The 24322-nt window shown below is 36.3% G+C and overlaps 1 protein-coding gene across 1 annotated transcript in view; it reads left to right on the top strand.

The window, feature by feature from the left end:
• Positions 1-2724: 2724 nt before the first annotated feature.
• The window catches only part of LOC106882032 (uncharacterized), a 48526-nt gene continuing 26928 nt past the window's right edge, over positions 2725-24322 (top strand). Inside the window, exons 1-9 of the mRNA XM_089355571.1 lie at positions 2725-3271; positions 5099-5361; positions 6248-6318; positions 8212-8257; positions 10220-10405; positions 14194-14249; positions 18427-18589; positions 22712-22802; positions 24016-24091. Of these exons, the coding sequence (XP_089211697.1) occupies positions 5137-5361; positions 6248-6318; positions 8212-8257; positions 10220-10405; positions 14194-14249; positions 18427-18589; positions 22712-22802; positions 24016-24091 (914 nt within the window). The 5' untranslated portion in view covers positions 2725-3271; positions 5099-5136. The remainder of the gene's footprint in view (positions 3272-5098; positions 5362-6247; positions 6319-8211; positions 8258-10219; positions 10406-14193; positions 14250-18426; positions 18590-22711; positions 22803-24015; positions 24092-24322) is intronic.

The raw sequence follows: 24322 nt of genomic DNA, 5'->3' as shown, positions 1-24322 counted from the left end.
ATTCGAAGAGGAATAAAAAGGAAACATCTGTCTAAATGAACCAAATAACTGTGGACAAAATACAATCCCAACGTTTCTAATGTCACCAAAACCTACTTCCCAATGGGAAAATGTTACTTTCCAAATTGTCAAATCATACATGTTAAATGTTTGGATTTTCTTTGAAAGCTTTAGTCTTTTATTCAGACTTGCTAAATGTGAAATGCCCTAATAAAGAAAATGTGAATTAAACGAAGATAAAAACGTGTTCTCTACTGTCTCTGTGAAAATTACACCTGTAAGGTTTTTCATTGTGTCTTATCAGACGCGTGCTTTCTTTTATAACTGATTAGCGTACGTTGCCTAGAAAGGTTTAAACTTTGTTTTGCACTGCGAACATAGAGCCATGTTAATGTAATTCATTCATTCTTTCTTAAGAGATTAGATTGAATAATATTTTGAGATTACACAGTGAGAGGATAGAGTTTCAGCTTTAAAATGCAATAAACGAAACATGTTTAAAATTAGATATTAAATTCTCCGCTGACAGAGAATATTAATAACTTGTTATTAAGAACATTACTAACTTGCTATTAAGAACATTACTAAATTGCTATTAAGAATATTACTAAATTGCTATTATGAATATCACAATCTTGTTATAATAATATTAGTAACTTGTTATTGTGAGCCAAATAATATTAGTAGCTTGTTAATTTACTTCTACTGGGGACATAAAGCGACAGAACATTTTAATAACAGAACTAAATTACTTTCAATATTCTCTTCGCTCTTTTTGCATTTTCAGTTTAAATCCCACCACGATGTATAAGTAGATTCCAGACGTATTCTGGAGTTGATTCAGTTCACTATATTCTCTTCCGATAACTCCTGATTGTTGTTGTTGTTGGCACTCCGTCACTTACGACGTCGAGGGTTCCAGTTGATCCGATCAACGGAACAGCCTGCACGTGAAATTAACGTGCAAGTGGCTGAGCACTCCACAGACACGTGTACCCTTAACGTAGTTCTCGGGGATATTCAGCGTGATACAGTGTGACAAGGTTGACCCTTTGAATTACAGGCACAACAGAAACAGGAAGTAAGAGTGAGAGAAAGTTGTGGTGGAAGAGTACAGCAGGGTTCGCCACCATCCCTTGCCGGAGCCTCGTGGAGCTTTAAGTGTTTTCGCTCAATAAACACACACAACGCCCGGTCTGGGAATCGAAACCGCGATCCTATGACCGCGAGTCCGCTGCTCTAACCACTGGGCTATTGCGCCTCCACAGTGAGTAATATATTAAGGAACTAAAAAAAAAGTTAGATAATCCATTTGGAGGAAGAGACAGAGCAAGAATTTGAAGATGGTCTGCATTTAACGTAAAAATGAGTGACCTCACACATCTTTGGTAACGAATCAGGAAATTGGAGAATTGAGCTGGTCAGTGGTCACTCATCCAACATACAATGCCACCGACATTTCAAGTTCCATCTTGCCGGTCCAGTGAAAATAGCTTCGGGGATAACGTTTTGATGATACCGACGATATGAAGCGGCTGTGAAGATGTGGGTACAGCAGGGCACGCTTAAATTGTTTCAATGAGGTTTGGTGGTCGGGGTCAACGACGGGGGAAATTTACCCATTGTGTTGGAGACTATGTTGCACATGCTGATGTATAGAGGAAAATAAGCCATTGCACCTCCACGACTTCTGATTATATAAGAAATAAATTACAGAATTTTCCTTATGGCTGGCGCTGTGAGTATTTCTGTGTGTCAGTACTAAACCAGCGAAAGTTCAATGTCTCCATCACGGACACTGCAGGGTTTTGAACTGCGAGGTTTATGGTCCGTTAGGACTTTCTATATCTTTGGAGGACCGTGGTGAAGAGACAATGGAGAGAAAGACATCTGGTGGAATTATACAGAAACAATGGGTGGCATGCAAGGAGTGATCCCATTCCAGTGGGGTGCAGAGGTGTTTGCAGGCGACGGCTTTTGCAGAAGCTAAAACGTGCTGGGAAATAGCGTAAGTCGATTACATTGGTCCCCAGTGCTCAACTGGTACTTATTTTATCGACCCCCTAAAGGATGAAAGGTAAAGTCAACCTTGGCGGAATTTGAACTCAGAACGTAATGACGGACGAAATGCCGCCAAACATTTTGTCCGACGTGTTAACGGTTCTACCTGCTCACCGCCTAAGAAACTTTATTGGTGTATGTTGATTATTCGGTGGGGGTGGACGAACACAAACAGATGCACACTCAGACATATAGTCAAATACATATTCGGACACATATACGACGGGCTTCCACACAGTTTCCGTCTACCAGATGGGACAGTTGCATTGAAACATGTCTTGTGGTGCTATGAATAGTATAAAACTTATTCGTTACAAACGGAATTCTATTAAATAACGCATCAGTCAAGTTCCGAGATCGATTACATCGAATTGGTCGTCGCCTCTAAAAAACGAGGTCTCGTGTCGATTCTAGAAATCAGTAAAACTCTGTCTTGAGCTTACAGGCTCATAAAGTCAGAGCTTGAGGCTAAGAGTTCAAGTGACAGGGTTAATCCCCGTGTGTCATTGGTAATCAGTTTTAGCTAAATGTACTGGAACAAAGTAAAATTGAGTGCCCTGCTCAAAGACGCAACACGTAGCCCGATTTGAAAATCGAACCCACAACTGAACGATCGTGAGCCCAGCACTATAACCAGTAGGTTGCATGACTGCTCTAGATATCAGTATTAGTGTTCATATCAGTGGAGTAGTAAAAACAGTGAAACGCCAGCTCAGTACTTCACGTGATTTTTGTTTCTTTTCTCTGAGTTCAAATTTTACTGCAGTCAACGTCTTCTTTTTTGTTTTTATCTCTACGGAATCGATAAAATACAGAGGACCTATGTCCTACATTAAATTCATTCTCATAATTTTTTTAACCTTGTACCAAAATAATAAGATATTAATACGATTATTATTTTCACTAATATCTATAAATTATATCTTTTTGCAATTTTCCCTTCTCCATATGGCTTTCTGATAAACGTTCCCAAGGTGTTTATTATTTCTTGCTGATGTAATTTCTCTGGCCTAAAGAAGAAGAAAAACGAAAAAAAAAAAAAACAGCAAAAAGAAATAATCGACAAAGAGAACAAAATATTTTTTTCCTTCTGCCAAATAGAAACAATTAAAAAAAATTAGTTTAATCATTCTAAGATTATACCAGCTGTATCATTACTGTAATTTTGTTGTACGAGAGGGAACAGTTTCAATTTGTCTAAACAGAAACCGTAAGTATAATTTTCTTATGCTATTTTAAAAATCTATTTGGTCATTAAATGTGGTTGAATGCTGGAAACTTTAAAGTGGGGACAAAATACTTTCAGATATGATTGGGTTACGGACTTCACAAATTTAATTTAAATCTGACCATTATCAACTTGGCCTGTTTGTACCAATAATAGGCCTACAAGTCAAATGCTATCACCGCTAGCGAAAAACGTCGTTTGAGAAGAACCAGTGATGTCATATCTGACACGACCTCTTAATACTCGATGTCATCCAAACTTACAATCTGGAGAGGGCCCCTCTCGAGTATCAAAATTTGTAACAATCTTTCAGAAACTGTCAGGGGAGCTAGAAACTTTCATGGGAGCCAGAAACTTTCATGGGAGCCACAAACTTTCATGGGAGCTATCGATATACAGGCTTTCAAAGGCAGCGTGCACAAACCCTTGTTATTCTCCCTATCACCTTTAATGCAACGAATTGGTGGTTCTAGTGATCAAATGTATGTGCTGTACATTATTTCACTCCCTCCATCAAATCGGCATTGCCTGAACAAGTGCACGGTGTACCACATATACCGAGGAATGCATGAAACACACACACACACACACACACACACACACACACACAAATTGATGAGTACTTAATCACTATAACCCCCCCACACACACACACACAAAGAAAAGGTTTCTGGCCTAATGTTTATGTAAGAAACCACAATTTGAGGTATAATTCAATCATCAGTTGTCATAAACAACGCAGATAAATTAAATGATTGTATTTTTGCACATTTCTAACCAATGTGAATGTGAATTATTGTTATATTTTTCTTTGACTTTTTGATAATAATTTTGCAGGGTGGTGGGTATTATTTTACTGGTTTTAGTCACTGGATCTGTAAAATATTTTATTCTATTACATCGACCCAGTATTTTGTCTGTAACTTGGACTGGAGGGAGAGGAAAGGCGCAATAACCTGGCTTCTTAATCAAAACAATTAGAAATACAAAATACATAGATTGTACTATTTCCAAATACAAGGTACATAGATTGTACTAATTTCCATTCGATCGATTCACTCATATATAATATAATCCTTTCTACTGCGGGTACAAGGACTGAAATTTTGGGGAAAAGATTAAGTCGATTACAACAACCCCAGTGCTTAGCTGGTACTTACTTAATCGGCCCCGAAAGGGATGAAAAGCAAAGTCGACCTCGGCAGAATTTCAACTCAGAACGTCTCGGCAGACGAAAGCATGTGCTAACGATTCTGCCGGCTCACCGCCTTACTCATATATGATATAATATAATCCATCCATCCATCCATACATACAAACATACATTTAAGACACACACGGGCAACGTCGATTTAATGGAGGGAGTGATCTAATGTACAACATATACACCTGATCGCTACAAACAAATAATTAGTGAACGGTGTTCAGCAAGAAATTGCAGACTAGCAACATTGTTAGCATCTATTTTAAATGAGAAATTTTAAAAAATGTTATTATATGCCAAGTTAATGTCTTATTTATGATAATCGTTGATTACTTCCGAGACAATCCTGATTTACATTGCATATCTTGGATTGCATTATCGAATATTCCTTTCCATTTTCGAAACATAAGAATGCTGTAATTTAAGCTTTGGTGACTATTTTAAGAGATTGAACAACTACATAGATGCTCTCACGCTGGCTCAAATGCCTTATCTATTTTAAATTGGTAATGTTTCGTTTAATTTAATTAATAGATCTTTGAATCTTTGATTACAGGGACATTTAACAACTTCTAAACTAAATATATTTTATATATTATCCACAGAACTAAGGTGAGAACTGACCTATACAATCTAACGAAAAATGGCATCCAAACAGGTCTCCGAATGCAAAACAGATTCTTCAGATCCAAAACTTTTAAGAAGTGCCAGCTTACACGAACTACCAATGCCAACAAAATGCTTCCGACGAAGCATGAGTGAATTTTATGAGACATTTCGAAACAAATCTGCTCGAAAGATTACTATGGAGGACATCATTGCCGCCAGAAGTATTCTTGAAAACAGCATTAAAAAGACTCCATGTCTCGTAAGTATTACTTGGTATAATATTTTATGTTAAAATGAATGTTTTATTATCTCTGTCAGTCATTGGACTGTGGCCATGCTGGGGCTCCACCCTAAAGGGTTTGGTCGAACGAACTGACCGCAGTACATTTAAAAAAAAAGTTCAGTACTTATTCTGTGAGACTTTTTTTTACCCAACCGCGCGTTAACAAACCAGTATCGGTTATCAAGTGGTGGAGGAACAACCAATAAGACACACTTACGCACATGCGCTGAGACAAATAGGCAGATAGACAGACAGACGCACACACACACACTCATACATACATACATACATACATACATACATACATACATACATGCGTGTATGAATGCATGTATGTGTATGTATGTATGTATGTATGTATGTATACATACTATAACCTAGGGCTGACCAAAGCCTTGTGAGTGGATTTGGTAGACGGAAACTGAAAGAAGTCTGCCGTGTATATATATATATATATATATGTCCTCCTACAACATTCTTATGGAATAATATTTGCTCTCGCAGACTAACCGCAAATTTCCCGGATATTTTATTTTAACCTAAAATAATATTATCGTCATAAATGATAATAATGTTATTATCATCTTAAATATGTGAATTCTTTGCATCTTCCCCTTATTATTCTTTAATTTCAAATCCTAATCCTGCTTTGAATTATGAAAGAATGATTATCTTTCTGTAAAAGCTGTGATTATCTCCCTTGTAATAAAGGGAACAAGTCTATTCATTTTCTTTCTAGTCTATTCTGTTCTGTTTGATTCTCGTCTATTTTATTCTGTTCTATTTTTCTTTTCTGTTCTGTCTATTCTTTTACGTTCTTTTATATTCTATTTTATTCCCTTCTATTCTATTCTCTCTACAGCGATCCAAGATGTCTTCCCAATTTGGAATGGAACTTTACTTGAAAAACGAAGCTATGCAAACAACAGGAAGGTGATTCTATTAACTTTTTCAATCATTAACTCATGAACAGTTACGGGGAATAGCGATATTGACAATATGACATAAAAAGGCCGCTTTTAGCTATGAAATAAAGTCGTAGATATTTTATATTTAGCGATAGGTGCACGCATCAGTGAGAAAACTGATAACTTGGGGCATTCAAATAAAATCACCTGGGGTTTATTCATTCTATTTGAGTTGAACAAGCACTCCTTTCTTGCTCTCGGATTTGCTGTGAATCCCAATGATTGGTCCGTTGAAACCTTAATTCTGATTTCGAATTTTGATACAAGGCCAGCAATCTTTAGGGGAGGTGGAAGTCGATTGCCTCAACTTCAGTGTTCAACTGGTACTTTTTTATCGACCCTACACGGGATAAAAGGCGAAGTAGACCTCGGCGGAATTTGACTCAGAAACTAAACGCAGACGGTATACATCTAAGCATGTTTTCCTGGTTTATTTTTGCTTATATTTTAACAACTGATTATGGAAGCTGCTATAAATGGAGGAAGATTGTAAACGTATGCTCCTGTAGTATTATAATGATGAGCAGCGCCGGATAAAGAACCACAGAGGCCCGAAGCACTTAAGAAATTTTTGTACACCCATATATATAATTCAAAATATAAACAAAAATAAACCTTAAAATAATTCTTTTAACTTTCAAAGTGAAACATGTAATCGTAAGATAGAAAATAATGTTTATGTATGTATACTTCTAATTTATTTATGTTTAAAAAGTTATTTACTGCTTTTCTTAATTGCAAAGATTTTATTCAAATCTTCAAAATTAATCTTACATAACATATCTACTTCTATACTTAGAAGAGAGAAGGCACCCCGAATATATTTTAGCAGGTTTGAAGTGCTTTCTTTTATGTCGGAAGCCATTTACCATTTCTGTGATTGCCTACTTCTCTTGATGTCCTAAGCACGTGCTTATTTTACTTAATGGTTAATCCAGTGCTAATGATGAGGATGATGAGGAGGACGATGATGATGTCAATCATATTGATGATAACAGCAATGACGACGGCGATGATGATAACACTGAGGTCCAACATTAACTCCCATAGTTCCAATCTTGAAAAAAAGTATCACGAAAAAAAAAATAAAGGAAGAAGTCCTGTGACGAACAACGGAGAGGTTTCAACACAGTTGCTCGATGCGCTAGAAACAATAACAGTTAAAACTCTCTCAGATCATGAGCTACCATCTTCAAGAAAAGACACTTGAAAATTCAGTCGTATAGATAAGTCGTATGGGATAAGAAGACGTGATGTTTAAGGATGGAATGCATTTGATGATAAATCTTCTCCATAATCAAAACTGATTTGTGTTAAGCAACAAAAAAACAGCAAAAACAACTAAATTCTTATTGATTGATTAAAAATCCTTTGTGGTGGTGAAGATGGCTGTGGGTTCTATCGCAACCTTGTCTTCAAGATCGCAGCATCAAATTAGAAGATGTGTTGCTTTAGAATGTAATAGGATAATCATGTGTCGGGCACTTTGATTATTTGCAACCACAATGAAGCCTAACCTAGCACAAACAAAACAATATCAAAACACGCACACACCTGCACGTAGACACACGTACATTTGTGCGCGAACACACACGCACACGCGCGTACACAATGGAAGGAAAAACCGTAACACTTGCTATAAGCTGTAGAACTATGCTAACTACACCAAAGCGACATTACAAACCACACCCGTCGAAAGATATGGACATGAATTAAGTAGCTAAGATCAAACATGTACACACATATATACACACATGCATCCATATACACACATACATATACACATATATGTATGTGTATGTATATCATGTGATATATAACCATCATTTCTATTTGCTATTATCATTTTTAATTCCAGCTTCAAAGACCGTGGTGCTAGATATACGTTACTGAAATTAACAAAGGTAAGATTTCTGTCCTGCGACTGCACGAATGTCTCTGACACTTTTGTATGGAGGAATGATAAAGGCTATTGATTTTATAAAACCACTGCTCAAGCACATTTATAAATTTTTGTCAGCGCCATATACTGACACCAACTCACTACCATGAGCCTCGCTCACACATCGATTTTCATCAGAATCGGACAAAAAAGGCAAAAGCTGCAGGAAAAATAACATCGTTATGGGAATTTTCATTCAAACGCCCGATTGAGCTCACAAAAATTTGAGATATAGGTAAATTTTGTGGTGGGAAAGGTGTTTATGTAAATCAAAAGGGCTTGAACAGGGTACAAATGTAAATAAGCATTTCCAAAGAGACATTCTTATCAATTTTGTAGAAATTTTACACTTGATTACAGTTCATGTCTATTAATTGATGCCAGCATGAAGAGTTGACAAAAAAATCGATAATTGCGCGTGAGCGGAGGATTTTAAGAAATCAATAGGCTTTTTGTATGCAATTACTCATAGGATTAATATTTTATGCTGTAACTTTCACAGAATTCATTCGATTTTGATGAAATTTGACATTTAGGTAAAGTTTATGGATGGAGTCTTGTAGTAGAATGAAAATTAAACTGGTGAAAGGCAGAAATCGTCAAAATTCACTCACAATAAAATAATGAACTGATTTTGAAGAAAATTGACCCATGAGTAAAATTAAGCACTTCGACATATGAAACATCGATTATTCATATAATGTATTGGGATTTAAAAGTCAATGGGATATTTTCATATAAATGGTCACATGGATTCTATTTTATGACATAACCTTAACACTTTTCTTCGGATTTTGCTGAGATTGGACACGCTGTTCAATTTTCTACAGAGGGAGGCATTAAGGGGAGAGAAATAAACAAACATCACTCTCAACGGGTTGAGGTACACCCAAAAGTTTGACTGCGATTTCAGACGGTCCAGTATGTAGGAGTATGTCGAAAGCGTTAACCGGGAAAAATCCCTGCCAAACCAGATATAACATCTTAAAGGGTAATAGATGTTACGGGGAACGTAGAAAATGTCAATGCAAGGTCAGAGGTGGGCTTAACTTGAACACGGAAAACACGAGCAACGCCGGGTCCAACAGCTAATATATATATATATATATATATATATATATACATACATTGACTTTTATTACCTTTATTCCTACCTCAGTTCATCTAATTGTATATATATATCGTTACTTTTCATAAAAAGCCTTACCTTCTTTTTGATTTCCAATATGCATTTTCTCTTATTTTTCTGCTTACTTTCCCCTTACATTTCCACGTATAGTTTCGTTTTGCTTTTTTAACATATTTCTATTATATGTATGTATATATATATATAGGCATATATATATATATATATATATATATATATATATAATAATAATAATAATAATAATAATAATAATAATAATAATAATAATAATAATAATAGTAATAATAATAAAGGAGTTACGACGCAAAAACGTATATATTCAAATGAACATATTTATCTTCTTCAATGTATATTTCAGTATAAAGAATTCATTAAGAGACTTAATAAATCAAAATTTCTTTACACATCTTCAGGAATAAATATAACACCAGAAAAAACTACATTCGGTTTAAAAATACAAACTGTTCATGGCAAAAAAATTTCACAATTACAAAAACCGAACAAAATATATATATACTCACACACATACACATGTACATTTCTTAACAGAAGCACACAGACTCATATATACATGGATAGGCATGCATTTATGTATGTATGTGTGTATATATGTATGAATATATGTATGAATGTATGTATGTGTGTATGTATGAATGTGTGTATGTATGAATGTATGTATGTGTGTGTACATGTATGCATGCGACCTAAATGTTATCAACGAAAAGCGAAATTAGGAAGAATCACTTAAATATTCTGGCTTTCCATGTTTCACGACAGGAAGAACGGATAAATGGAGTTGTTGCTGCAAGTCTTGGTAATCATGCGATAGCCTTGGCCTACCACGGATATGATCTCGGAATCCCAATAACACTTATCATGCCTCTCATTACACCAACAATGAAGATCAAAGCGTGCCAGAACTACAACGCCAACATAATTATGGAAGGATATCAATTAGCAGAGGTGAGTATTACTAATTTAGCTACTTTTGTCAGGGTATGAAAGGTTTCGGCAAAACCGCTCTGGTGCCACGGATTTGGTGTCGCTGATTCAAGGAGGAATTATTTGACATCAAACGTTTAATGTTTCTCTCGTTTTGGTGTTCTTTCCTTCTCTCCCCATCTCCATCCCCCTCTCTCCCTCTCTGTATCTCTCTCCCTCTCTGTATCTCTCTCACTCTCAGTATCGCTCTCCCTCTCTGTATCTCTCTCCTTATCTCCCTAACCTCTTCCTCTCTCTCTCTTCCTCTCTCTCTCTTCCTCTCTCTCTCTTCCTCTCTCTCTCTTCCTCTCTCTCTCTTCCTCTCTCTCTCTTCCTCTCTCTCTCTTCCTCTCTCTCTCTTCCTCTCTCTCTCTTCCTCTCTCTCTCTTCCTCTCTCACTCTTCCTCTCTCTCTCTTCCTCTCTCTCTCTTCCTCTCTCTCTCTCTTCCTCTCTCTCTCTTCCTCTCTTTTTCTCTCTCGCCGTCTCTCTTTACCCTCTTTACCCTCTTTATCTCTCTCTTGCTCTCTCTCTCACTTTATCTATCTCTTTATCTTTCTCTCTTCATCTCCCTCTTTATTTCTCTCCCTCTATCACCTTAACTCCTCTCCTTCTTTTTATCTCTCACTCCCTGTCTCCCTACTCTCTGTCTCTTTATTTTCACTTTATTCCTCTCTCTCTCTCCCTAACATCTCTCTCTCTCTCCCTAACATCTCTCTCTCTCTCCCTAACATCTCTCTCTCTCTCTCTGTATATATATATATATATATATATATATATATATATATATAGAGAGAGAGAGAGAGAGAGAGAGAGAGAGAGAGAGAGAGACGCGGAGTGGCTGTGTGGTAAGTATCTTGTTTACCAACCACATAATTCCGGGTTCAGTCCCACTGCGTGGCACCTTGGGCGAATGTCTTCTACTATAGCCTCGGGCCGACCAAAGCCTTGTGGGTGGATTTGGTAGACGGAAACTGAAAGAAGCCCGTCGTATATATGTATATATATATGTGTGTGTATTTGTGTGTCTGTGTTTGTCCCCCCAACATCGCTTGACAACCGATGCTAGTGTGTTTACGTCCTCGTATCTTAGCGGTTCGGCAAAAGAGACGGATAGAATAAGTACTAGGCTTACAAAGAATAAGTGCTGGGGTTGATTTACTCGACTAAAGGCGGTGCTCTAGCATGGCCGCAGTCAAATGACTGAAACAAATAAAAGAGTAAAAGAATATATATATATATATATATATATATATATTTCTTTCGCTCTCTCACTTACCATCTTTGTGTTTATGTGTGCACGCATATTTCTCTCCATGAGTATGAGGAGAGGATAAGTGTTATGCCATTTGTGATCTAGTAATAAATTGTAATGTCTCCTTTCCTCCCACCCTCTTCCTCTCACTCTTTCTCCCTATCTATCTATCTATCTATCGATCGATCGATCGATCGATCTATCTATGTATCTATCTATCTATCTATCTATCTATCTATCTATCTATCTATCTATCTATCTATCTATCTATCTATCTATAGGCGTGATAAGAAGCTTGCTTCCCAACCATATGGTTCTAGGTTGCCATTGCGTGGCACCTTGAGCAGGTATCTTCAACTATACTCTCGGGCGGACCAAAGCCTTGTGAGTGGATTTGGTAGACAGAAACTGAAGAAGCCCGTCCTATATATATGTACAGTGTTATTTCAAAAGAATGAACCAATTTCATTACGCAATATTTTAATAAGGGAAAGCAATAGAAAACTCCAGCTAAGTCACAAGTATTTACTCACAATCAACTTTTATCGACATATCGCGATCCACTGAGCTAATCGCTGTTGTTATTCAATGTTTAAGGTCATCGAAGTTAGTGGGTAGCAGTGGAACATAAACGTGATCCACTAACCTCAATGACCTTAAAAATCGAATAACAACAGCAATCAGCTCAGTGGGTCGTGATATGCTGATGCGCGTCTGGGAGGAAGTTTCTTATCGTATTGATGTTGCTCTTGAAGCAGTTGGTAGCCACATTGGACACTTGTAAGACGGGAAATAAAAGTTGAGTGTGAGTAAATACTTGTGACTTAGCTGGAGTTTTATATTGCTTTTCCTTATTAGAACATTGCGTAATGAAATCGGTTCATTCTTTTTGAATAACCCTATGTGTACGTGTGCGTGTGTATATATATATATATATATATATATATATATATGTGTGTGTGTGTGTGTGTGTGTGTGTGTGTGTGTGTGTGTGTGTGTGTGTGTGTGTGTGTGTGTGCGTGTGTGTTTCTTTGTGTTTGTGTCCCCACCCATTGCCTGACAACCGATGTTGGTGTGTTTAGAGGTTCGGCAAAAAAGACCGATGGAATAAGTCCTGGGGTCGATTTCTTCGATTTAAAGTGCACTTTAAAGTGGTGCTCCACCATGGCAACAGTCAAATGACTGAAACGAGTAAAAGAATAAAAGAATAAGAGAATTTAAAAATGTATATATATCTCTGAGGGTGCGTGTTTGCGTTCAGTGCCAAAATGCACTATCGCAGAAACAGGCTTCATGTCGAATCAGCTGCACCACATCGTCAGTGTCCAAAACAGCTGCGCCAGGTTGTCTCGTTCAACTCTTGTTGTAACCTTCATTCAGACACATAAAAGAAAACGAAATATGCAAATGCCGAAATGATATTTCACGCTTCAGTTTAGCAAGCAAGTCCATATTATATTACACAAAACGTGTTGGAAAATATGGTTCGCCACAAGATCCTATCAAATTTTAGGCTTCTTGCTTATGTTGAAACAGTAACGGGCAAACTACATCTATACGTTCGATAATGACATTGGCTTATAGCTGTTTCGGCTACGGTAGTGAATGTTAATGTTAGTTCCTTGTAATTGAAGGATGTCTGTGAATTCATACTAAAACGGTGACATAAGTTTGTGATATTGTGTATTATAAATATATTAAATTCTAACAAACCGTAAGTAATCCTATAATCGCTGAGATCTCTTTCAGATCTCTCTCTCTCTCTCCCTCTCCCTCTATCTATTTACCTATCTGAATATCCACCTATCTAAATATACGTACATATACATGTACTTATATATATGTATATATGTGTTTGTGAATATATATATATATATATATATATACATATATATATACATATATACATACATACATACATATATATATATATATATATATATATATATATATATATATATATATATATATATATATATATATATATATATACACACCATAAGTATATGTATATATGTATATGTATGTATGTATATATATATATATGTGTGTGTGTGTATATATATATATACGCGTGTAGTCGTTTTATTATTTTTATCTTATGATATTTACTTTGTATTATATTATACTTATTTATTGTGCTTTTACTTATTAATTTTTCTATATGTGACTGGATTTGCATCGATGAGTTCATGAACCTTCGTCCTTTTCTCTAAAACTATATATTCATATATATTTTATACTGTGAAATTTTATTTAATTTAAATTTTTAATAAATTGATTTTAATTGAGTTTTTACCTGTAATGTTGGATTTTATCCCTAATATTATTATCATATATATATATATGTATATATATATATATATATATATATATATATATATATATATATATATATATATATATATATGTATATATATATATATATATATATATATATATATATATATATATATATAATGCAACTGGTGGTGTGATGTGTACAGAATCGGTTAGATAATGTTTCTCTATTTTTAGTCTCAAATGTACGCCCTCCAGTTATCCAAAGAATCGAAACTCACCTACATCAGCGGGTAAGTTTCTATATAAGTGCGACTTATCTTTTGTCTTTTCGTACATATGTATGTCGATCTATTAACCGTGTTTTAACAATTTATCTACTAAACTAATGAGGCCGGCATGTCATCGCATAAAGAAACATCTTTTTCTGGTATTTATTTGAATATTTATTTGTAAATATGTTTTGTATTTATATGGATGTTTGCGCCGTCATGTAGTTAAGGAATCGGGCAATATTCTCTGAGCAATGAATCGGTTTTACCTATGTTTTTTTTTAATGAAGTATAGAATCTGAGCGAAAGAAATTCACGCGCGTGTGTGTGTGATTGGGTGCGTGGGGTGCATGTGTGTGGAGGGTTGTGTGTGTGTGTGTTTGTGTGTTTATGTTTGTGTGTGTATGCGTGTGTCTGTGTGTGCGTGCGTGTTTGTGTGTGTGTTTTTGTGTGGGGCAGGAGTGTATGTTTGTGTGTGTGTGTGTGTGTATGGGAAGCGTTTGTGTGTGTGTGGGTGTGTGTTGGTTTGTGTATGCGGGGGATTTGTGTGTTTGTGCTTGTGTGTGTTTGTGTGTGTATTTGTGTGAGTGGGTATGTTTGTGTCTGCGTGTGTTTGTATGTGTGTGGGGTGTTTTTGTGGGGGAAGGATGTTTGTGTGGGTCTGTGCGTATGCTTGTGTGTTTATATGATTGTATGTAGGTGTGGGTGAGTGTTTGTTGTGTGTGTTTGTGTGTTTGTGTTTGTGTGTGTGTGTGTTTGTGTGTGTGAGGGTGTGTGTGTGTTTTTTTCGGGGGGGGATGTGTGTGCGCACGCGTGTGCATGTTTTATCTGTTACTTGTTTCAGTCACTAGACTGCGGCCATGCTGGGGCACCATCTTGAAGAATTTTAGTGGAAGGTATCGACCCCCACTACTTATCTTCTTAAGCCTACTACTTATTCCATCGATCCATTTCGCGGACGCGCTAAGTTACGGGGGGTATAAACACACCAACACCAGTTGTCAAGCGGTGGTTGGAGACAAACACACATACACACATACGACAGTATTCATTCAGTTTCCGTCTATCAAAATCCATTTGCAATGTCTTGGTCGTCCCGAAGCTATAGTGGCAGACACTAGCTAGAGGTGCCACGCTATGGGACTGAACCCGCAATTATGTGGCCGAGAAATAAACTTCTTACTACACTCCACTAGGCTATACATATATATATATATTTACACACACACATACACACACACACAAACACACACATTTATATATATATATCTGTGTGTGTGTGTATTTATGTGTGTGTGTTTGTGTGTGTGTATGTATGTGTGCGTGTGTGTGTGTGTGTCTGTGTGTCTGTGTGTCTGTGTGCGTGTGTGTAATGTTTTTTTACCACTATAATGCAGGGGCCAGTCATTATTGTTGTATGGTGACTAATGTGCCTCATATACTCTGAGAGCTATGCGAGCGGAGAGCATGCTTCTAGGGGAGTATTCCACGATGGGCAGTTCGAAAATAATGGTCGGACAAATATAGACCATCTTTTTCCAGTGGTTAAAAGGAATTTGATAGGAGTGACATTCCTATCTAGAAAATAAAAAGTTACGGATGCATCAGGAACAATTCAAAACCTAGAAGACGTGGGAGAAGAAGGCCTTCTCTCAGAGAAGAACTGAAGCTCACAAGAGAGGCAGCAAACAGGACGCCCTAAAATATATGGAAGGCGGGTTACAGAGGCAGGAGTGAAAAAACAGAAATCCACTTGGAAAGACGAGGAAGGCGGCCCAGATTTGAGAACACTAGGAAAAAGTCATTGATGGCTTAAGCTTGATAGGGAGCGAAAGGTTTAAGAAGATTCCGCCATGTTGCAAACACTACCCTTCTTCTGGTTCCCCAAGAATTCAAAGTAGGAAAGACTCACCGTATTGTGTTCTTAAAGGAATCAAGAAAGGAGAAGATAATGAAGCTAAATATCAAAGTTCGAAGAGGAAGAAATGGTCATCAGATCAGAAGTTACAGAAGTAGAATCTAATTTTAATTATCCATGCAGCTGTGCATCAGTGAGTAAAAGAAGACGGGGTTTTCAGGAAGTTAATCGATTAAAAGATGAAGAGGAATGTCATTAGCATTAGGAGAGAGTTGGTACTTGGAGACTTTTATCTGAAAGAAGAAGCAAGATATGTGTAGTCAAAGGTGGAGAGCTGGCAGAAACGTTAGCAGGCCGGGCGAAATGCTTAGTGGTATTTCGTCTGCCGCTCCGTTCTGAGTTCAAATTCCGCCGAGGTCGACTTAGCCTTTCATCCTTTCGAGGTCGATTAAATAAGTACCAGTTACGCACTGGAGTTGATGTAATCGACTTAATCCCTTTGTCTTTCCTTGTTTGTCCCCTCTGTGTTTAGCCCCTTGTGGGCAATAAAGAAATAAGAAACGTTAGCACGCCAGGTGAAATGCATAGCGGTATTTCGTCTGTCTTTACGTTCTGAGTTCAAATTCCGCCGAGGTCGACTTTGCCTTTCATTCTTTCGGGGTCGACAAATTAAGTACCAGTTGCGTACTGGGGTCGATCTAATCGACTGGTCACCTCTCCCAAAATTTCGGGCCTTGTGCCTAGAGTAGAAAAGATATGTGTGGTCAGTTGGGCTGAAGTGCCAAGGAGTTGAAATAAGTAGGAGTGAGAATAGAACGTTAACATGAAACTACTTACGAAAATATTCTTCATGTCAAATATAATTCCTATCGATAGATGTCTGTGCTGTTTATCATCTCTCCACTCCAACGAACTTGAGAAATTGTGTAACTATGGAAGATCGGAATACTATAATTACATTTACTTCTACATTGCTTTGAAAGAATATCAAATCGGCTTCACTATTTGGTACATTATTTTATCGCCCCCCCCCCCCCCCCAGATGTATAAAAGTTAAAGGTGACCTCAGTAGGTATTTAGCTGGGAGTGTAATTGGCCATAATTCAATCCTGCAGGCATTTTTTTTTTCTGACGTTGTAACAATTCTATCATTCCATTCACATTCAAACAATACAAGTTACACCGTAGAAACAAAAAGAAATAAAAGATACAGAGAGGGAAAAACTGGATAGTACTCTGATATTACGCGGCTATTTAGACAGGGCGTCGTTAGTTTAGTGAATAAGTACAAGCTAAAAACCAACCCGGGGACGAAAGAACAAACTGACAGATAAATAAGTATGTATGCATGTATGTATGTATGTATGTATGTATGTATGTATGTATGTATGCGTGTGTGTGTGTGTGTGCGTTCGTGCGTGCATGTGTGAGCGTGTAATATTTTGTAGACAGGCTTAAAATGCAAGCATTGCCCTCATGAAGCACATCCACTTATTTCAGTATTCCAAATGCGTAATAGTTGTTATATTTGTGGGCGATATGCATAAGAGTTGAAAATGCTGGAAAATATTTTATGCAGAGCAATAATATCAAAATAGAAGATCGTAAAATGTTTTGATATTATTCAATATTACAAGTGCTTTATTTACCAACAAGAATTACAAAATTATACCCGCAGTAGAAAGCATGGAAGATATTTCCTATTAAAAATTTTTCAGACATAGAATTAAGCCCCACTATGTTAATATTATTTGATTCTCTGTTTGAAGAATTACTAATGGGAGGTACCTTACATGTTTTCTATTACATGTACCATAGTGTAATTCCTGTTAGCAAATGAAACGCGTGTAATGGGGAACAGATGATAACAAAAAATTTCCCAATATCCTGTTTTGATATATGTCTTTATGTATGCATGTGTGTGCATGTATAAATATATTAATATACATATGCTCACACATATATTTAGAGGAAAAGAGAGAGAGAGAGAGAGAGAGAGAGAGAGAGAGAGAGAGAGAGAGAGAGAGAGAGCGATTCACAAATAGATAGATAGATAGATAGATAGATAGACAGACAGACAGACAGCTAGGTAGCTAGCTAGCAAGATAGATAGATAAATAGATAGACAGACAGACAGATAGATAGATAGATAGATAGATAGATAGATAGATAGATAGATAGATAGATAGATAGACAGACGGATGGGTGCTTATAGCATGTGACAGGAAGCTCAACACCATTCATTTATATTAGTTGAAAATGAATATATAATTTTATCATGTGTCTACGTATCCCTTTAAGTGTGTTTCTTTTCTGTTTGTTGTTCATTCCATTATACAGATACGATCATCCTGATATGGTAGCCGGTGCCGGAACAATGGGTCTTGAAATTGTGGAGCAAATTCCAGATTTAGATGCTTGCATCATACCGGTCGGTGGAGGAGGGTTAATCGCTGGCTGTGCTGTGGCAATCAAGTTCCTTGTACCAACTTGCAAAATTATTGTTAAGTAACTTCATTATATTACTGATAACTTAATCCCTGTTCCTTGCAGTAGTAAACACTTGCACGAGGAACTGAACCCCAAAGCATGTAAATGCGAACTTTTTAACCTTGCAGCTATACTTCCTCTGTATATACATATATGTGCGCGTGCGCGAGATTCTTTTTCTCTTTTTAATTTAGATTTAATTTTGATTGGGCACCTGCTTCGTAGCAAGGTTGTGAAAGAAAGAATCTTGCTTTTTTTCATCATCCTTTAAATCATAAGAGGGTGAATTTAGAATAGCCCCCTCAAGGATGCTACATGTGATGTCGAGGAAGTTGTTTCGACGGTCTTAGAGTCTCCAGGTGAGGCAGGACAGGGAAAGGAGTTTTTAGTTTGTCACCAAACCTGAAGGAGATTCTGTGCGTATTTTCCATAAAATCACTGGCACTCATGTCCGAATAATGTTTTGAAGAGATCAGATGGTGTGAGGGTGGTATACAGTCTTTGAGTGGCAGAATCTTCTCAATGAGCTGCTTATAGTATTTCTGTAGTTATAAACTGGAGTGTAGAGCGAAAAAGTGCGTGTTTGCGTCTGATTGATCATGCAATGCTGCAAGCGATATTATCTAAGTAGAAGTAACTAACCTTGTCGTTATGGGAATTGAAAAGGTTGTTATGTAAGGGATCTTGAGAAATGGATTTTAATTAGCTTCAGATGTTTTCTATTTTAATTAGTGAAAACTTCTAGTTTGAATGCAGCACCAAAATAAATTAGTTCGTTCTTTCTTTCTTTTTTTTTCTTTCTTTCTTTCTTTCTTTCTTTCTTTCTTTCTTTCTTTCTCTCTTTCTTTCTTTCTTCGAGTTCGTGGCCAAGAACGGATTTTTAACTAATTGGTAAAGCTACTTCTTCGCTGACATCTCATTATTTTGGGGGCGCAGCTCTTTTAAAAATCGCTCAAAATCTGCTCAAACAAATACTGCACGGCATCTTACCCAACCGTCCAACAGTTTTGACATTCCTGGATTGGAACTCTTTTTATCGATTCCGAAAGGAGAAAAAGTAAAGTTGACCTTAACATGATTTGTTCTTAACTCACAATGTCGGACCACGTAATATGAAGCCTTCTACACAATAATCTAATGACTCGTGCAATTCGCTGTTCTGTTCACCCCATTAGGTGATCTATAAACAAATATCAGTAATATTCTTACTCTGCAGAAATTACCCTTCAAATAAAAAGCAAACAAAATAAACCGTGTCTCATATTCTTTTTAGTTGGCTGTTTTATAGCTTAGAATTCTGTTGAACGTGTAGGCCTATTTTCAGATAAGCGAATCAAGTGTCAAGTTTATGATAAATGTCAAACAAATACGTTGTGATAAATACGAGAATATTAAGGTCACTTAGAAGAGTATTGCTGCTCCTGCATAAAGTTTGAAACGTATTTTATGAGTAAACAATTTCGTGTTTCTCAGTAAACATGACCTGAGCTATGCATTTTACACAAAGGTTAATATGCGGAATTAGATACGATGTTGTCACAGTCTTTGATGTAACCTTATCACAACTATTTAACAGAGTCTTGATGATTACAGAATCCAATTTCTTGTCAAATAATCCTCTATAATAACACAGAAAAATGCTTTTATAAATTTACTTGTGCAATTTTAGAAATATTTAATTTGAGAAATATTTAATTTGAGAAATCTGATACTTATTAAGAATATTAACAAATGAATCAACAAATATCTCATTTGCATCAAACAAGAGAATCTCATAACATTTGGAAATAGTTTTTTAGTCACTCAAATATTTGTTTATCTTGTTTTCTTCCTTCAATTTACATTTTATCTCATTTTCTATTTATTTTCCCTTCAATCTGTTTTGTTTTTAAATTCGTTTTCTTCAAATACCTCCGATAATTTTACCACCATTGCTCTTTGAAACAACGTAACTGTTATTATATTGTGGTGGAGAGCACTGGTAGTGCTATGCCGCTTTCCTTTCTTTTTTAGGGTAGGGTAGGCAGTTTTCCTCTGTCTGGTGATTGCAACAAAAGAGTTGTGTGGCAGACGAGATTGAAAGGACTGAACACAGACAACTTACCCTTCGATCAAGCTCTCATTGACTAATAAAAATTCTATTTGGAAAGGAAGGTGAGGTTTGAGAGGGATGTGCTACTCCCCAGTAAACTTGTTGAGAAGTGGTTGAACGTGGTAAGGATGTTGCTGCTGCTGCTGCAGCTGCTGCTGCTGCTACTACTACTACTACTACTACTACTACTACTACTACTACTACTACTACTGTTGCTGCTGCTGTTCTTTGTTGCAATCACTTGCCGAGACACACCTTACGTCTTGGGGCAAATGAAGGTTAAGAGATGTTTCCATCTAACTGAAAAATTAGGGATGGGAAGTGATTAGGCCAGTAGCGAAATACCTCCATACAATACAACACAAACATTTGAATTGATAGGGTTTTTCTAAGTATTTGTCTGCACAATCTTCTGGATTTCTCTGTGGCATGGTTCTCCTGGGATGTTGTTTAGATGTTTCTGACATCCCCTTTTTATCATGTTTAAGGTACCTACAATTACAGGAATAGCTTTTGTTTTAAAATGCTACAACTTTTGTATTATAAATTCCAGATGTTTATATTTCCTAAGTTATTGAAATTCCTTTACAGATTTGTATTTTTATCAGTGGCAACACTTACATTTATTAGTATTTTCTTCCTTGTGTTTTGTAATTATGTCTGGTCGATTAACTTGGATCATTCTGTCAGTGTTGACTCGAAAATTCCAGGAGATGGTGACAATTTTACCTTCAATGACTGGCTCAGGATGATATTCATACCAGTTAGTAAGGAGTGCTGATTTTGTAATATTTACATACTTTCCAACGTAAATACTATCCTACCATATCGTGGCGATGTTTTGTATTCGTTAGGTGTCAGCACAGGACTACTACTGCTACTACTACTACTACTACTATTATTATTATTATTATTATTTTATGTTTGACTTTTGTTTTGCATTTGTACAAGTTGGATCCAAGTCTCACCCAGAGACCTCAAGAGACAACAAGTTAGAAGTTCATGTAGGTGTTATACCTAGGGTACCATATATTTGGATTTGTACAGTTTTGTTCAAGTGAATGTTTAAGAAACCATAAGAAAATTATGTGTTTGCTTTAAAATTTGAGATCACATAGACAGTATTGACAGTATTATTATTATTATTATTATTATTATTATTATTATTATTATTATTATTATTATTATTATTATTATTATTATCATTATTATTATTCAGTGGTGTTATTTTTATCACGTGCTTTCACCACACGACCGAGTGAAGCTGTATGTACTGTGGTTCGTTGTGGTGCTCTTATTTTCACTGTATTGAAAGTGTTTTATGTGGGATGTGTGCGGTGCTTAGTACTGCTATTTTCTGTATGATATATATATACTTATAAGTCCTGGTGTTATGTATTTGTCTGAATGTTTTTTTTTATTATCATCATCATTATTATTATTACCTCCGCCATAGTTAGCGAAGGTGGAGGTATTGTTTTCAGTCGTGTTCGTTCGTCCGTGGACAAGAACCGCTGGATAGATTCGAATGCAACTTTCGGGGATGTTTGGCCTCGTGACTGACACGAACTGATTACATTTTGGGATCGATTTGGTACCAGACAAGAATTCTGGATTATTTGCTATATTTACTTTACTTTACATGAATTATTACGATCTTACCTTGACTTTCCGGCTAATCGTTGAGATGACGTTAATGTTGCATTGGTGTAGATTTGCGCTCTCTGAGTGCTCTTATTATTATTATTATTATTATTATTATTATTATTATAGTGGTGAGTCGGTGAGTCGTTAACCTGTCAGACAAAAAATATTTCACTGTATTTCTTAGTGTTGCCTTCGCTCTGAATCCAAATTCCGCTGAGGTTTGACTTTCATCCTTTCAGGATGGATCAAATAAATACCAGTTAAGCACACTAATAAAGGCTATTTACAAAAGTGTCGCAGCATACGAACGGACGTACGATCAATTATTATAAGAAGGATCATCATTAATCTTTTATTGTTATTGTTGTTGATAGTGTTTTATTAATGATTCTTCAGGGTGTAGAGGCAGAAGCGTGCGCCAATTACACAGCAGCAGTAAAAAGTGGTACACCTACCTATACTAATCCGAATCCAAGCCTGGCTGAAGGTAAGTTGCTTTACAACATTCACGCATACATACATACATACATACATACATACATACATACATACATACATACATCCATATCCAGGGACAGGAAATTGCCACAAAGTACCTGGTGAACAAGAGAGACAGTGTTGCTCTTGTAATCCCAAGGTGCAACCGCATGTGTAAGCTATGTCATGTTTCTATGGAAGATATTACGCATGTGATTAGCAGCTGTCCTAAAATGTCGTCACGATACTACCTCCCTATGTGGCATGATGTTATTGCTAGAACAATTTACAATGCCATCCACAAAAAAAGACTGTCCTGAAATAAACTTAGAAAATCCATCTGCTCTGGAATACATTCATAAACACTAAATCAAGGAATACTAGGGGAATATTCCCATCAAAACTTCTGCCAAATGTAAGCATAACAGGCCAGATATTGTTGTTCGGGACAGAGGGTCAAAGGTATGTACCATCATAGAAGTTAGTTGCACTGCTTGTATAAATATCTATTTGAAAATTAAAGAAAAAGAGGATACCTATGGACAACTGCTTCGACTTCATGCTTCTATATCTAGACTATGAATTCATATTTATACCAATAATAATTGGAGCACTAAGTCAGGAAGTGTAGTTTTAACCGTAGTATTTGTACGTGCCAATGTAGTGATGAGAAAAAAAATCAATAAATGTATTCTAAACTAAGTTGTTTTAGAAATAATTTTGCTTTTGTAAGCAAACCAGAGTACATACTTACTCATCTATGTCCGCTGCTCCTCGATAAAGGCGATGATATGCATACTTCGCTGATGAGATCACTATAAGACCTGAAAATGATATTTCCTGTTCGGATGAAATAATCGAAATTGTATTGGTCAAAGATTAATGCTTTTCACAGTACCTAATTATTACTACTTAACATTTTTATGCTTCCTTTCATGTATATATATATATATATATATATATATATATATATATATATATGTCATTTATTTAATAGACGCAATATGTGTTTTTATGTGCTATTACATGTATTGTGTCTATCAAATATTTATCTCTCATCAGATGGAGTACTTTTTGTTGATCTTACCATCACTATACACACGCATATATTCTAGAATGAGCCAAGAAAAATTAATTAGAACGTCCACTGATATATTTTCAAGGATTATTTTTTATTTATAATAATATACCATAATTACTATCTTATCGATTTTACTATTCAGGTTTGTCTATACCAATGGTCGGTTCCAATTCGTTTGCGACGGCAGCCAAATATGTCGACAAAATTGTTACTGTGAGGTAAGTAAATGATGGACAGACTAAGTATATATGTATGTATGAGTTTGTATATGTGTGTTTGCCCCCTCCCACTATCGTCTGATAACCGATTTTGGTATGTTTATGTTCTCATAACTTAGCTGTTCGGCAAAAGTGGCCGATAGAATAAGTACTAGGCATACAAAGAATAAGTGCTGGGGTCGATTTGTTCGACTAAAGACGGTGCTCCAACATGGCCGCAGTCAAATGACT

This window comes from Octopus bimaculoides, chromosome 7, assembly GCF_046866305.1.
Source record: "Octopus bimaculoides isolate indiv1 chromosome 7, ASM4686630v1, whole genome shotgun sequence".
NCBI classification, from domain to species: domain Eukaryota; kingdom Metazoa; phylum Mollusca; class Cephalopoda; order Octopoda; family Octopodidae; genus Octopus; species Octopus bimaculoides.
This window is presented reverse-complemented; position numbering and strand designations above follow the sequence as displayed.